This window comes from Anomaloglossus baeobatrachus, chromosome 3 (assembly GCF_048569485.1).
Source record: "Anomaloglossus baeobatrachus isolate aAnoBae1 chromosome 3, aAnoBae1.hap1, whole genome shotgun sequence".
Classification (NCBI taxonomy): domain Eukaryota; kingdom Metazoa; phylum Chordata; class Amphibia; order Anura; family Aromobatidae; genus Anomaloglossus; species Anomaloglossus baeobatrachus.
In genome coordinates this window covers 563,783,464-563,800,778 of record NC_134355.1, presented here as the reverse complement: position 1 = coordinate 563,800,778, position 17,315 = coordinate 563,783,464, and the positions used below count along the sequence as shown (strand labels likewise).

The following is a 17,315-nucleotide window of genomic DNA, read 5'->3' as shown; positions in this document are numbered from 1 at the left end:
GCGAAACTGCAAAATTGCAACGTGTAAAGCAGGCTTTAGGCTATGTGCGCACTTACCGGATTTTGCCGCGGATTTTCCGCGGATTTGCTGCATGTTTCGCTGCAGAAAATGTTCATAACATCTCTGCAGTGAATCACCAGCAAATCCTATGGAGAAAAAAAATCCTGTGCGCACTGGGCGGAATTTGACAGCTGCATGTTTTGCTGCGGGAATCCCGCAGCAAAAACAAGTGCATGTCACTTCTTTTCCGCACATCGCTGCGGGATTTCACTCCATTGACTCAATGTTAATCATGAAATCCCGCAGGGAATAACGCAGGCAGCAAATTCTGTGCGGTTCACTGCGTTTTCCTGCGGTATTTCGCGGTTTACCTCCGGTAATGTGCGTCACTTGCTTGCGGTTTTGCAGGGAAGTGATGTCATTACAGGAAGAGGAAGCCGTGCAGAGTAAACACAAACACATCACAGACATAGAACACATCACAGACATAGAACACATCACAGACATAGAACACATCACAGACATAGAACACATAGACACAGACACATAGAACACACATAGAAAGAAAACGGAAATATAGAAAAAAAAGAACGTGGGCTCCGCTGCATATTTACCGTCCAGCCGAGGTAAGCACACAGCGGCGGCCGGTATTCTCAGGCTGGGGAGGGAGAGGGGCAGGGGTAATGTCCCCCGCCTCACTCCCCCTCCGGCAGCTGAGAATATCAGCCGCAGCTGCCCCGGCACTGTCGCATGCAATATGCGGCACTAGCGGAGTGTCCCCGGCTCTTCTTGCCACCGTGTAGCAGTGGTGGCAAGGTAATGCAGGGGGTTAATGGTGGTGGGGGATCACCGCCATTAACCCCAGGCTTGATCATGGCAGCGTCTATGTGACAGCTGACATGATCAACCCGTAAGTAAAGTGAAAAAAACACAGACACCGAAAAATCCTTTATTTTAAATAAAACCAACAAGCCTCGTTCACCATTTTATTAACCCCCCCCAAACAAAGCTCCGGCGTAATCCACCGCTCCGGCGTAATCCACAGGTCCTGCGCTGCTTCCATCCAGCCGCGACTGTCACAGACACAGGCTGAATGAAAGCAGCAGACAGCAGAGGTAATTACCGGTCATTTCCCACGGCCGGTAATGTGAACTCACTGCCGACCGTGGGAAATGCAGCGATCTGTCCTCTATCTATCCCTCTATCTATCTGTCTGTCTATCTACTATCAGAATTAAATGTATTTTTTTTTTTTCTTCAATGTGCTTTATTGCATTGAATGCAATAAAGCACATCCCAACCCGCACGCGGCAAAACCGCGGCAATACCGCGGTAAAACCGCAGCAAACCGCGGCAAACCGCATGCGGTTTTCGGGTGCGGTTTCCCGCGTTTTTTTACCGCGGGTGCGGTAATCTTTGAGAGCATGCGGAATTTACGCAAGAAAATTTCATTTCCCAGTGCGCACAGAGCCTTAGGATTTATACCAGATCAGAACCCCAATTTACAGACACGGTGTTTCGGGGTGATTGCCCCTTTGGTCAGTGCAAAGTATGGGAACTGATCTGGCTTATGAGAAGTTATAGTGGGGACCATGGAGAAGACTATTCTCCTTGCGGAGACCTGACAAACCAGTGTCATTCAAAGCACAACTCATCCTGTAAAAAATCAAGCCCTCGTATGCCTATGTGATTGAAAAAATAAAAAAGTTATGACTATTGGAAGAAGGAGAGGAAAAACAAAAATAGAAAATTGCGCTCTAGTGAAGGGGTTAAAGGAGACATAAAGGGTGCTTTACACGCTGCGACATCGCTAGCAATGTCGAGCGCGATAGCACCCGCCCCCGTCGTTCGTGCGACATTTGGTGATCGCTGCTGTAGCGAACATTATCGCTAACGCTGCGTCACACGCACATACCTGTGCAGCGATGTCGCTGTGACTGCCAAACAATCCCTCCTTCAAGGGAGAGGTGCGTTCGGCGTCATAGCGACGTCACTGCGGCGTCCCTAAGCGGCCGGCCAATAGAAGCAGAGGGGCGGAGATGAGTGGGACGTAACATCCCGCCCACCTCCTTCCTTCCTCATTGCCGGTGGAGCAGGTAAGGAGATGTTTGTCGTTCCTGCGGCGTCACACATAGTGATGTGTGATGCCGCAGGAACGACAAACATCGTACCTGTGGCAGCAACGATATTAAGGAAAGGAGCGAAGTGTCAACGATCACCGTTTTTGAACGATTTTACGATCGTTGCTCATTAGTGTCACATGCTGCGATGTCGCTACCGGTGCCAGATGTGCGTCACTAGCGACGTTACCCCGACGATATATCGGTAGCGATGTCGCAGCGTGTAAAGCACTCTTTAGACAAGACATTGGTTGTGTCAGTGGAAGACACAGACAGAAGAGTGCCCCTGTGCACGAACAGGATATGGGCCGTTTACAGTCCAATAATGTATGTGACACTTGCTGTTTACAGTTTTGGAGTTGGCAGCAGGCCCCCTTATCTCTTGGGCCCCTTTGAAGCTGCATAGTTTCCACCATAGAAGTATACTAACCGCTTTGTCACGGGAGGTTTTCTTAAAGATGACATGTCTGGATCTCTTGTCTCCACTCATGTTGCTGTGATTTTATTACAAGGATTTGCAGCCTGCTGATATAGACAGATAAGCCATTATATATTAGATTCTCTTATAGAGTGGAACCTTGGATTATGAGCATAATTTGTTCCGGGAGTTTGCTCTTAAACCAAGTTACTCTTATATCAAAGCAAATTTTCCCATAGGAAATAATTGAAACACAGACAATTCGTTCCACAACCCAAAAATATTTACTGCATTTATACAAACTTATTACAGTAATACAATATAATGTACTGTATTCATATAAAATGATAACAGCACACTAATACAAAATACTGTACCGTAAAAAACTTAAAACAAATTAAACTGTACTTTAGCTTACAATAGAATTGTTGGTGTGCGGGAGGTACAGTACAAGCAATATGCAGTGCTGGTCAGCCGAAAGAGAGTACAATACTGTATCCACAAATTCAAATTGATAGAAATGCTATATAGTATATACTGTACTGTACAATGGTATACTGTATACAGTAAACAGTACATATGTACAGAACGTTACCTACAGAGCGGGTCAGAGCGCAGTGAAAGGATGGAAGCAAAAGTGTGCACAGTGAGTATTTGCTCTTATTGCAAAGCATTGCCCTTAAACCAAGTTACACATTTTTAAAAAGCTTTGCTTGTCTTGGAAAACTCTCTCAAACCAAGTTACTCCTAGTCTAAGGTTCCACTGTACTTGTATTTTCTTTGTCTTTCATGTAAGATGCAAGTGCATGTACAAATAATGAATGTTAATATGTATTTATGTGTATATGTATGTATGTGTGCACATACAATGGGGTACCAGACTGACGTTTCATATACTATATTGAACCATGTGGTAGATCAGTCTGGCTGTGGTTGCTCACATCCCTTTTGATAAACCACTCCCACTTTTAAGAAAAGTGCCAGGTGACACCGAAGTCAAAGGGTTGCAACATTTTACAAGACACAAAAAGCATTATTAGAAAAACGTTATTCCCGCTATCCCCATGAATATGATACGCAACCAGCCAGAGGAGCACATCCCAACACTGCAACAGGCAGAAAATGTGGAGCAGTGTCCATAAATACGGAATAAAAGCAGAAACAGAGAATTACACCTAATGTACAGAACAAGAAAAGTGGTACTGTACAGTGTCCATATATGCAGGATAAGAAATGTGATACTGTGCAGTGTCCATATATACAGGATAAGAGAAGTGGTACTGTGCTGTGTCCATATATGCAGGATAAGAGAAGTGGTACTGTTCAGTGTCCATATCTATATATAGAATAAGAGAAGTGGTAATGTGCAGTGTCCATATACTGTATATAGGATAAGAGACGTGATACTGTGCAGTGTCCATATATGCAGGATAAGGCTGGTTTCACACTACGTTTATTTAACATCCGTCCATAACGTTTTTTTAGCGGAAAAACGGATCCAGTGCAAATGCGTTTTCACTTCAATGCATTTGCAATGGACTCGCGTTAACATGCGTTCACCTGCGTTTGCCTGCGTTATAGTGAGGATCCAGCGACTTGCAGTTTTTTAACATCTTTCAAAAACGCTACTTGTAGCGTTTTTGAGCTGCGTCCAAATACTGCATGTCACCGGATCCTGACTAAACAGCACGCAAACGCAGGTGAACGCTGGCATGCTGATAGACAGGATCCTGCTTGCTCTACTGAGCATGCACAGAACCAGTCTCGCGTGATCTGTCTCTCTCTCCTCCTCCCTCCCTCCCTCACCCTCACCCTCTCTATCTCTGTCTTTCCCCCTTCCTCTCCTCCCTCTCTCTCCCACCTGAGAGCTGCGGACACTCGTAACCAAGGTAAATATCGGGTAACCACTTCTCTTAGTTACCCGATGTTTACGTTGGTTACGTGTGCAGACAGCCCTGCTCCTAGCAGCTGCAGACACTCGTAACCAAGATAAATATCGGGTATCCAAGGCCGATGTTTACCTTGGTTACCAGCGTCTGCAGCTGTCAGAAGCCGGCTCCCAGTTTAGTTCCCCTCACTCCCGATCACATGACTCCAATGCCCGCCCCTAAACATCCAGTGACAGGATCCTGCAAAATAACAGATGCATTTGCATGCATTTTTTGCTGTAAAAGCAGGATCCGCTTTTGCAGCAAAAAAAACGTTCCTGACGCATGTTAAATAAACGTAGTGTGAAACCAGCCTAAGAGAAGTGGTAATGTGCAGTGTCCATATATATAGGATAAGAGAAGTGGTACTGTGCAGTGTCCATATATATAGGATAAGAGAAGTGGTACTGTGCAGTGTCCATATATATAGGATAAGAGAAGTGGTAATGTGCAGTGTCCATATATATAGGATAAGAGAAGTGGTACTGTGCAGTGTCCATATATATAGGATAAGAGAAGTGGTACTGTGCAGTGTCCATATATATAGGATAAGAGAAGTGGTAATGTGCAGTGTCCATATATATAGGATAAGAGAAGTGGTAATGTGCAGTGTCCATATATATAGGATAAGAGAAGTGGTAATGTGCAGTGTCCATATATATAGGATAAGAGAAGTGGTAATGTGCAGTGTCCATATATATAGGATAAGAGAAGTGGTAATGTGCAGTGTCCATATATATAGGATAAGAGAAGTGGTAATGTGCAGTGTCCATATATATAGGATAAGAGAAGTGGTAATGTGCAGTGTCCATATATATAGGATAAGAGAAGTGGTACTGTGCAGTGTCCATATATATAGGATAAGAGAAGTGGTAATGTGCAGTGTCCATATATATAGGATAAGAGAAGTGGTAATGTGCAGTGTCCATATATATAGGATAAGAGAAGTGGTACTGTGCAGTGTCCAGATACACAGGATAAAAGATGTTGTACTGTACTCTCTGTCCATGTATACAGTATAAGAGAAGTGGTTCTCTGCAGTGTCTATATATACATAAGGAAAGTGGTACTGTGCAGTGTCCATATAAACAGAGTAAGAGAAGTTGTACTAAGAAATGTCCATATATTCACCAAAAAATATACTTATATTACAAGCAACAAGGCTAAAGTTTTGCAAGGAGGCAGTATATAGTGGAACAGGATAAATGGCTCATTATTGTGAAACCAGATGACTGCAGGGTTGAACATACAGTGGCTTGAACAGTATTCATATCCCTTGAACTTTTCCACATGTTTTCATGTTACAGCCACAACATCAATAGATTTTTTTGTGATATACCAACATTAAGTAGTAAGTATTTGTGAATTGTAAAGGAAATGATACACAGTTTTCTAAATATTTTAAAAATTGCATTTGTATTCAGCCCCCGAGTCAATACTTTATGGACCATTTTTTGCTGCAATTCCTGATACAAGTCTTTTGGATTAGGTCTTTACAAGATTTGCACTTCTAAAGGCTGAAATTCTTGCCTATTCCTCTTTGCACAATAGCTCTGGCTCAGTGAGATTGGATGGAGGCGTCTGTGAACAGCAATTTTCAATTCTTGTCACAGAATCTCAATGGGATTTAGGTCTGGACTTTGATACATTCACAAATGAATATGCTTTGATCTAAACCATCCATTGTAGCTCTGGCAAGAGGTATAGGGTTGTTGTCCAGGTTTTGCACCAGGATTGCCGTGCATTGCCAACTGTGTCCGCTACATTTCATGTGTAAGAATAAATTGAAGTAGAACTTTTGGGGCTGAATGCAAAAACACTATGGGTGGAGGATGGATGAGGCTAAATACAGGGCAATCCTGGAGGAAAACCTGTTAAAGGCTGCAAAAGACATGAAACTGGGGTGTAGCTTCCCCTTCCAGTAGGACAACGACCCTAAACATCCTGCCAGAGCTACAATGAATGGAAACTATATCTGATCATATTCATGTGAATGGCCCAGTCACAGTCCAGACCTAAATCCTTTCAGAATCTGTGACAAGACTTGAAAATTGCTGATCACAGACGCCGCCATCCAATCTCCCTGAGCTAGAGATATTGTGCAAAGACGAATGGGTAAAGATTTCAGCCTCTATAAAGGCCCCTTTACACACTGAGCTGGCCGGGATCGCTGGAAAGTCTCTGGTGAGCTGTCAAACAGGCAAACTTGGCCAACGACGCAGCAGCGATACGGACCTGCAGAACGACCTAGCTGGTCGTTGGGACGTGTCAAAGCAGCTATTTGAAAGGGAAGTTGCTAACAAAGTCGTTGTAACGGTGTCAAACACAACGATGCATGCTGCGCAGCGGGAAACAAAGGACCAAAAAATGTTCCTGAGAGATATGTAGTGATCAGCAACCTCACAGCGGGGGCCAGGTCGCTGATGCGTTTTACACACTGCAATGTCGCTGGGGAGGTCGCTATAACGTCACAAAACCGGTGACGTTACAGCGATATCACTAGTGATGTTGCAGTGTGTAAAGGGGCCTTAAGAGGTGAGCAAAGCTGGTAGATATAACCCAAAAGACTTTCAGTATTAATTGCAGCAAAAGACTTTCTCTAAAAAGTATTGACTCAGGGGCTGAATACAAATGCACATCACAATTTTCAGATTTAGATTTTTTGAATATTTAGAGAACCAATTATCATTTCCTTTACACTTCACAAATACTCACTACTTGATGTTAGAATATCACAAAAAATAATAATCAATTTGTGGGTGTAACATGAAAAAAATGTAGAAAAGTTCAAGGTACTGTGTATGAATACTTTTTCAATGCACTGTATGTTCAGCCCTGTAGTCATCTGGTGTCACATTAATGTTACAAAACAATGTATCATTTCTTTTACCCTTCACAAATACGTACTACTTAGTGTGGATCTAACATAAAATCACAATAAAATACATATACGTTTGTGGGTGTAACGTGAAAAAATGCGGTAAGATTCATTGGCTAGGAATACTTTTTCAAAGCAATGTATATGAGACTTTTACAGTGTCTATACAATATTGCTGCAACAACTATGGAGAATATTATCTCTTAACTCAGTGACAACTGGGGACATTTCCATCTCAGATACAAAATTTTCAGTATGAAATAGGCTGCGTTAGTTGTAATGCTTTGTTCTGTAGCGTAGTATGCAAATAGTTATGTAATATAAACTAACATATATATGTATGTGCATATATATATATATATATATATATATATATATATATATATATTATATATATATATATATATAGATATATATTTATACAGTGTATATATTATATATATAGATGTACAGTGTGTGTGTGTGTGTGTATATATATATATATATATATATATATATATGTATATCAGAATTTACACACACACACTGTACATCTCTCTCTCTCTCATATATATATATTATATATATATATAATATATATATATTTATCCGGTGCAACTGCTGGCAATTATCCTAAGCCCTATACTGATATAATATAACAATCATACAACATCTGATAGTCTTCAATTAAACTTCACCGGTTAGAACTTAGTGTATCAGCATTACATTCAGCTTCTTTATACCGAATAATACACAATCATTAAAATGAAAGCATGACATAAAAATAAGCAAATTGTATTATAAAATATTAATCAAAAAGTTTGCACTTAAATAATTTATAAATGTTGCCTTAGGAATTGGATGTTACATCAACTTTTACTGTGAAAGTGGCACACTATACTTAGGCACTTCTAGGTTAACTGTGCCAAACAACCCAACCACCGCCAACCAGCAAATCAACTACAACAAAGTGCAAATGGAAATTAATTAAGCAAAAATAAGGACAAAAAATAAATAAGTAAAACTTTGCCGCAAACTATCATCATTAATAGTACTATAGTAATATACTAATAATAATATAAATATATAAATATATAGTATATCGATATAAGATATATAGATATAAATATACAGTAATAAATATATATACTAATAAATAGTACTATATTAATACTATAGTAATATACTATTAGTAATATAAATATATAGTATATAGATATAAGATATATAGATATAATATAAAGATATAAATATATAGTAATAAATATATTTACTAATACTATGGTAATATATTAATAGTAATATAAATATATAATACTATAGAAATATAGTAATAAATAGTACTAATAAATAGTACTAATAAATAAATAATAGTACTAGTACTAAAAGTATAGCAATAGAAATGTTATACTATGTAAATCTGTAAGGCCTACAATGGTAATCCAAACTAAGTCTCTTACTATGAAGACAGGTGCAAAGTCTGAAGATGACGCTCGGAGGTCCAGAAGTAGGCTGAAATTTATTCTGACCAACATGTTTTTGCAGCTCAATTTGTAGCAGCAGCAGGAGGGTTGGGAGGAGAAATCCCAATAATCCGTTGTGGAGTGTGTGAAGGAAGCAGGATTAGGAGATGAGCCAGAAGTATCTGTGTCAGCACCAACGAGCATTAACAAGAAGCTGTAGGACACAGGATGGGGGGAGAGTGTCATGGACATTTGGCCAATGGATGCACCTTTCATACCCATCACAGGTGACCAGAGAGGTCAAAGTAAAGCCTGGGGTTAGGAGGAGGGTGGCTAAGGGTGTACAACACCTGCAAACAGGTCAGATATCTAGAGAAGATGAGTAAGAAAGGATTGCCAGAATTGAATTTTATGATATACCTTGCCCATTTCCATTGTCTAGAGAATGTAGATCTTGCCCAGAATCACCTGAGATGAATTAGAAACCACCTCTTCAGCTCTTTATGATCATCTTTTTAGGCTAGCCCACTATCTGTATCAGTATGGTGCCAGCCATTTATAGCATAGAGCGAGGCCACTGACCTCTGAGAAATGAGGTGTATGTTTCATTTCTTGCCTCCCACTTTTCATCCTTCACTAATTTGTTTCTTGGTTTAGAGTCTGGATTTAAGTATGCTGAGATTTATAAGTACGACGCAATATCTCATAAACAATATTCCACACGATTGTCTACATGGGATCCAAGGGGTTGAAGGAGGAAAGAGGCAATGATGATGATGATGAGGCTTAGCACATAAAAGGACTTATAGAAAATCAAGGGATTAGTGGGGGCACCTGCAGAAACGTTCAACCAGTAAACTATGGTAGGCTTGAAATAAATGCTCAAAAGCTGTCAGTAGAGCTATCAATTTTACATCAGCTGCTTGATTTCAATACCCCCAACTGAGGTGGAAGATTCAAGAATATCACTACAGCCACATTGTAGGGATCATGAGGGGACTCCTAGTTTCTTGGAATAGCTGCTCTGTCTGGAGCAGTAAATATAGACTGAGCCAATATGTGTTTTTCTAGAACATTATCATCTTGGTAGTGATGCACCTCAACAAAAAGACTAAGCAAGAGAATAATTAAAGTCTCCACAGATGGATTTTCAGGCCAGTTTATATCAGCCATGAAATGCACTGATAATTACTTGAAAAAAATAAATTATAAAACTTTGTTTTTAACTACATACTAGGAAACCAGTAATGTTAATGTCCAAGGAGCCTAACTGATCTTCACCGAAGCAGTATGAGAAACTGAAAACCAGGATCTCATGCAGGAGTGCCACCTGGAATTTCAGGACCTCATATTAGCAACATTTTCAGACTCCCCCCTTAAGACTCTGCCATGGCTCTACCTCTACCCCTTGAACCTTACATAGTTTCACCGCCACTCTTAGAAAAACTTCACTTCTGTACACATTAACAGCAGATCATATACATAGCCATCAGCTTTTGACCAAAAGATTCTTTTCAACCCTGCCACCGTGACAAGTTATCCTCTTTTAACAGGGCCTTACTCTAATCTAACTTAATAAAAATTTCCTAAAATATCCAATATTCTTTTTATGCATATATTTTTTTTTTTCTTTAAGGGAATGTGTCACATGCATTTAAAAAAAATAAATAGTTTTTAAGGTTGAAGGGAGACTATAAGTCCATCTAGTTCAACCCGTAGCCTAACATGTTGATCCAGAGAAAGGCAAAAAAACCCCCAATGTGTCAAATAAGCTCCAATGGGGAAAAAAATTCCTTCCTGACTCCGCATACGGCAATCAGACTAGTTCCCTGGATCAACACCCTGTCTAAAGTCTAATATACATAACTGGTAATATTATATTTTTCAAGAAAGGCATCCAGGCTCTGCTTAAATGTTAGTAGTGAATCACTCATTACAACATCATGTGGCAGAGAGTTCCATAGTCTCACTGCTCGTACAGTAAACAATTAATAAAATAATTGAAACCAAATTGTGATAATATTTTTCATAATCTTTATTTCTGATTGCAGAATTTTGTATTCTGTTTTCTGTACATTTATGTAAGCTGTCCTCTTGCCTGTTTGGAGATATGGACATTGGACATATGAATGTTACGTCCCCACCGGAGTCCGCTCCAGCGACTTCTGCTCCGATAGACAGGCGACACCGTGTTCCTGCCGTGGATGGTGCTGGTGATGGGAGAGGAGTCGATGCCAGCGGCACCGGTGGGCGCAGGCTCTGATCATCCAATGGGCTGGGTTATCTTGGGATCTGCAGTACCACTGGTTGACTGTGGGTGGCGTGTGTCTTCCAGCTGAAGTTGCCAGCGTTCAGCTACAGCCAATGGGAAGACACCATACCCTGACGACTACTCTCATCGGACTGCAGCCTTCCACAGGTAGTGATCTCCAGGGCCCTGTGTAATTCCAAATCACTGTATAGGGGTTAAAGGGTTTCAGGGTTCTGGAGGTCCTGCTTGGTGAGTGGCTTCCCTCTAGCCTGTCCATTACATCCCATCTGAGTCTGTTGATCCAGGCAGGCGTTACAAATGTACCGTATATATATCACAAGACATTATAGGGGACCATTTCCTTGGGAGAGTTTTCTATACATGTTCTCATGTTTAAAGACATGCATGTCATTGTGCAGGAAGGGGGAAGAGGTGAGCTGTGACACTACCTACAGTGAGTGGTCACACCTTATCACTTTCAGGCCCACAACGCCTGCATAGGAGGGCTCAAGGAACATCGTCAGCTTAGGAACAGAGGGCGGGCTTGCAATGTCTGATGTCAGACGCGGCTGGCCCCCTCTGCTGCGGCCATGCAATGTAAGTAGCTGTGGCTGTGACTAGGGTCCAGTGGCATAGCTAAGTTTGATGGGCTCTGGTGCAAAAAATGGACCTGCAATGTATTTCAGCTGTATGTGCACCCTTGAACACACATCGAGCTGAAGTAGGTGCTGGGGTTGGTGGACCCCTCCAACCCCGTGCCCGATTTCGGTCATGAAGGTGCAGGCCATTTATACAGTGGTTTGATTATGCAGCCTCCACACAGGCTGCACAGTGCATCTCACCCAGTTCAGGTTCCCCCTTTGCCTCTGCTCACTGGGCCCCATACATCAGTAATGCCCTGATGATCCCCCTGATCTCTTGACCCACAGGATCTACAGACTGGATACTTTCCCCAAACTCATGCTGCTCATGCAGGACAGCCTCTTATCTGTTCTGCTGACATTTCCTTAAAAGATCGCTAATGTAGCAATTGGAGTCATAGCATTTCCACAACACAAGTATACAGCACTTTTAAATTTTTGTTAGCCAAGTTTTTGTGAACTATGCAACAGTCACTGATCCTAGAATTCTTTATCCATAATCCTCATGCTAAACAACTTGGATTGACTACATCCAAAAATTGTGCAAAATATCTAAGATTTTCGATGTTTCAACTCTTGTTGTTATCTTTGATTGGCAAGTCTCCTGTGAATTTCGAAATGTTACCATTTTTTTTAGTGTGGGATATGAAAATAAACCTGAATTTTCCACAATTTATCTATTCTGAGACTAAAAATTTTATTGTCTAATGACAGATACTCAAGAAGACCATAGAGTATCTCTATATGCTTATTAACCCTTTTACCACTCGCCAAGTTTCTGTTTTTCATTTTAGTGTTTTTCCTGCCTTCTTCCAAGAGACATATCTTTTTTATTTTTCAGTCAATATAGGCATATGAGGGCTTGTTTTTGGGGATGAGTTGTGCTCGTATCGGATACGCCAATTCTAGGGATTTGCCCAGTTTTCTTGATTCCCTGGTGCGGTGGCAATCGAGGTAATACTTTTGGGTTGATGTCAGCTTTGAATTGACAGCTAGTATCAAGCCCAGAGGTTAGTAATGGAGAGGTGTCTATTATTACTAACCTGGTAAGTTTACAGATAAAAACACACACACACACACAGGAAAAAAATAGTTTATTTGATTAAGGACTCCCTCACACTCACTTGTTCACCAATTTATTAATTAAACAGAAATCCCTGACGTTCTGACGTGATCCAATGGTGCAATGTCCCACGACACCCATTGAAACCCATGGCACCTCGATCTGAGAACGAATCTCTATAGGATTTGATGGCTGTCATGGGACATTACACCACTGGATTCCTTCGAGCATTTATTTTTAATTAATTGGTGAACGTGTGTGTGTGTGTGTGTGTGTGTGTGTGTGTGTGTGTAGTCTAATCTAATTATGCATCTACCTTAACCCCGTCTGCATCCAAATCATGAGTCATTTGTTAGTAGCATGCATACTATTCTTCCATACAGACCAGAGACATGTACACGGATCTGCATAGAAAATATGACTGGTTTAATTACGGAAGTTAAGACACATTTAAAGGAACTAGATGGCTAGGAGCCAAGAATACGTATCACGTCTCCTATTGGGTAAACAGCAAATAGCTTATTCTGTAATATATGTATAGTGTAATGTATAATGTATTTCCTCATTTATATTAAGCTATGTCAGCATGATTCACTTGTCACATGAAAGTCTAGACTGTCTGTTGAATCTTATGATGTCTGAATGCAAATATAGGTGTGGTACACAGTTCAAGCACTATCTTAAATCCTAGTTTTTGGATATCTTCATATAACTCTTAATACTCATAATAGTTCATAATCTTGTCCATAACACCATCAGGTCCATCTTTAGCCTGTCACCCAGTCTGGGGAAAAGGACGTGGATTAGGGTGTGTGTTGTATTAGTTATCAGCACTGGTCTTCCAGGAATTCGGGGTTAGATGTAGTACCCTGTGGTATCTGACAGTCAGGGGCGCCACATGTGTTTTTTTTAACTGTATACTTACCAGGATAGTAATGGGGGTTTCTGATAGATGTCTATCGATTACTAACTTTTGTGCTTGATGCCAGCAGTCAATTCACATTGCTATTTTTAGGCTGGGAAGGGCCAAATAACTATGGGCTTTTCCAGCCTGAAATTAACAGCCGCCTGCTGCCTGCTTTACTTTGGCTGGTTATCAAAAATAGCGAGGACCCCAAACCAATTGTTTTTTGTTTTGTTTTTTTTTATAAATTTAACTTTTATTAACATTATCAATACCCAAACCAATTTTTAAAATTAAATAATTTAAAAAAACAGCATGTGGTCCCCTCTATTTTTGATAACCAGCCAAGATAAAGCAGATAGTTGAGAGCTGCACCTCCTAGATGTCTTCTTTATTTGCGCTGATTATCAAAAATAAGTAATTTTTTTTTTTTTTTTTTATTCCCTATCCACATTTGTCTGCAGGGCAATTGTCCTGCTCTTACCCAATTTTGCTTCCTTTTGCAGCCGTACTACAACCATTTTATAGCACCAAAGTTCAGTTCCCCTTTGACTTATATGGGGTTCGGAGTCTGGTGTCAAGTTCGGGTCCCGTCTAAGTTTGCTTCCGACCTATTTACTGTTACTGTAAGTAGGGTGATGCTGATGGTTTCCCCTTGAAGGAAGGATTGGGATTAAAATAACATAGGGCATTTGCTTATATGTATTTGTACAGTGATTGCATGCCAATAATCTGTCGAGTGTAAAGGCCACGTCACACTAAGCAACATCGCTAGCAACATCGCTGCTAAGGAACAACTTTTGTGACGTTGCTAGCGATGTTGCTGTGTGTGACATCCAGCAACAACCTGGCCCCTGCTGTGAGGTTGTTGGTTGTTGCTGAATATCCTGGGCCATTTTTTAGTTGTTGCTCTCCCGCTGTGAAACACACATCGCTGTGTGTGACAGCGACAGAGCAACAACTAAATGTGCAGGCAGCAGGAGCCGGCTTCTGCGGACGCTGGTAACCACGGTAAACATCGGGTAACCAAGAAGCCCTTACCTTGGTTACCCGATATTTACCTTCGTTACCAGCGTCCGCCGCTCTCAGCTGTCGGTGCCGGCTCTTGCTCTCTGCACACGTAGCCACTGTACACATCGGGTAATTAACCAAGTTACCAAGCGCAGCATCGCTTCCATGCGGCACTGGGGGCTGGTCACTGGTGAGATCTGCCTGTGTGACAGCTCACCAGCAACCCGTGTAGCGACGCTCCAGCGATCCCTGCCAGGTCAGGTTGTTGGTGGGATCGCTGGAGCGTCTGACTGTGTGACATCTCACCAGCGACCTCCTAGCAACTTACCAGCGATCCCTATCAGGTTGTATCGTTGTTGGGATCGCTGGTAAGTTGTTTAGTGTGACTGGGCCTTAACTGTGAAGTTTGCAATCTGTAACCTGATTTGTGCACTCTCAGTTTATAACGTGATTTTCTGTCATATATCCCTTCCCATTCCCCTGTTCTCGTTCAATAAATATAAATCTTAAGTCACACTGAGTCGTTTCTTTTGCATGCTGCATACCTGGCCCAACTTTATATTATTCACATATCCATATTTTTAGATGGACCTTGTCTCCGTGTAATACAAATGAAGACAAGTCCATTTTTTTCTGACAGCACATATGGCAAGGGCCAGTACAAATCTATGGGTCAGTGAAAAACACGTACAGCACATGGATGGCATCAGTGTACAGTTCGTGTGCTGTATGTATTTAACATTAGGGCCACGTTCAGTATTGAGTCAGTATTTTACCGCAGTATTTGTAGCCAAAACCAGAAGTGGACCAATCAAAGGAAAAATATAATAGAAACACGGGCACCACTTCTGTATTTTTTTTTTTTTTTTACCCTCTCCTCATTTTGGCTTATAAATACTGAAGTAAAAAACTCCCCAAATACTCAACGTGTGCACGTGACCTAACAAATACTAAGGTAAAAAAAACCTCACCAAATACTCAACGTGTGCACGTGGCCTTACCAATACTGAGGTAAAAACTCATCAAATACTCAACGTGTGCACGTGGCCTTACCAATACTGAGGTAAAAACTCACCAAATACTCAACGTGTGCACGTGGCCTTACAAATACGGAGGTAAAATGTTGATGAAATACTCAACGTGTGCACGTGGTCTGAAAAGAATAGGATATGGGTTTTTTTTTTTTATCTGTGAAAAACATGGATGACACACTGATGTTAATAAACAGACACATGGATGGTGCACTGATGCAAAACACTGATGACACTGGTACTATTTGTCACATACAAGTTTAAACATGGACATATGAATGTGGCCTGTGGCCATGGCTAAAACCTATCACATATGAAGTAACTCAGCTCCTGAGCCCACTCCACACCCACCCAAAATGTGGTGTGTATATATATATATATATATATATAAGAGCTCTGTTTTCAGCTGATAAATATCTATTCCAACATACAAGTGTTTTCCACGGTTTTCTATATTTTCAGAGTCTGGCAGTGGAATTATCTCTCCTAAAAGCAGAAGGAAATTCACAAAACATTATGTTTCTCTCACTCATCTAATGTGTATGCAGACCTTACGGGTTTAGGCCTCTTTCACATGTCAGTGGTTCTGGGACGTTTGTGCTTTTTTTTAAACGTACCAGAATCACTGACATACGCAGACCCATTATAATGAATGGGTCTGCTCACACGTCAGTGATTTTTCACTGCACGTGTCTCCGTGCGGTGTACCTGCGTGTGCATGATTGCCGCACGGAGACATGTCCATTTTTTTTCTGGCATCACTGATGTTCCACGGACCACGCAGTGGTGTGGTCCGTGAAACACGTGCCAGAAAAAAGCGTGCTTTTAAAATAAAAATCATTTTTACTCACCCGGCGTCCAGCGATGTCCTCTGCAGCCCGTTCTCCCTGCTGCTTCTGAGCCGGCTCATTATTGTCGCGCATATTCATTATGCGCGACACAGCCGACCCGGAAGCAGCTGCTGCGGGGATCAGCGCCGGCCGGATGCTGCACCGCGGGAGCGATCAGCACCATGGACAGCGGGAGCGCGCACAGGTGAGTTGTTTTCTAAGTGCAATCACGGGCCACGGAGAACAGAGCCCGGATTGCACTTAGACAACCCACGTGTGCCGTGAATCACGGTACACGCAGGGACACGTGCGTGTTTTACACGCTAGTGAAAAACGTTACTGTTTTTCACTGACGTGTGAAACGGGCCTTAAGGCCACATCCACCTTTGAATGGTGTTTCACATTAACTTTTATCAATCACCTTACAAATTAATTGTGAATCTTCATTGAACCTTGCACACCTGACCTCATATCCAGATTTAGTGATGCACCTACATATAATCTTCTCCTAATCCTTCTGATTAGGTAAGTAAGGATAGAGTCCAGCACACATGGGATATTCACTTGAGTTGTGGGTTGGAGGTGAGAGCCTACACAAAGAAAATGTATTTATGGGTCACAATATAGCACTACTGAAAAAAAGTATTCCTTTACCATATTGTGATTAATGCGATAGAAGCTATAGTGTTAAAAACAAAAAACAAACAAACAGTATTCAGAGATAAAATTGTGTTTACCAGAAAAAAAAAAAGAAAACTAAACGCTCTAGGTCAGTCTATGATAAAGAAATACAAACTAT

The 17,315-nt window shown here is 41.3% G+C and overlaps 1 protein-coding gene across 1 annotated transcript in view; it reads right to left on the bottom strand.

The window, feature by feature from the left end:
• Positions 1-2,636, bottom strand: part of SAG (S-antigen visual arrestin) — a 48,505-nt gene extending 45,869 nt beyond the window's left edge. The window contains exon 1 of the mRNA XM_075338657.1: positions 2,550-2,636. Coding sequence (XP_075194772.1) covers positions 2,550-2,609 — 60 coding nt within the window. The 5' untranslated portion in view covers positions 2,610-2,636. The remainder of the gene's footprint in view (positions 1-2,549) is intronic.
• Between the last annotated feature and the right edge of the window lie 14,679 nt (positions 2,637-17,315).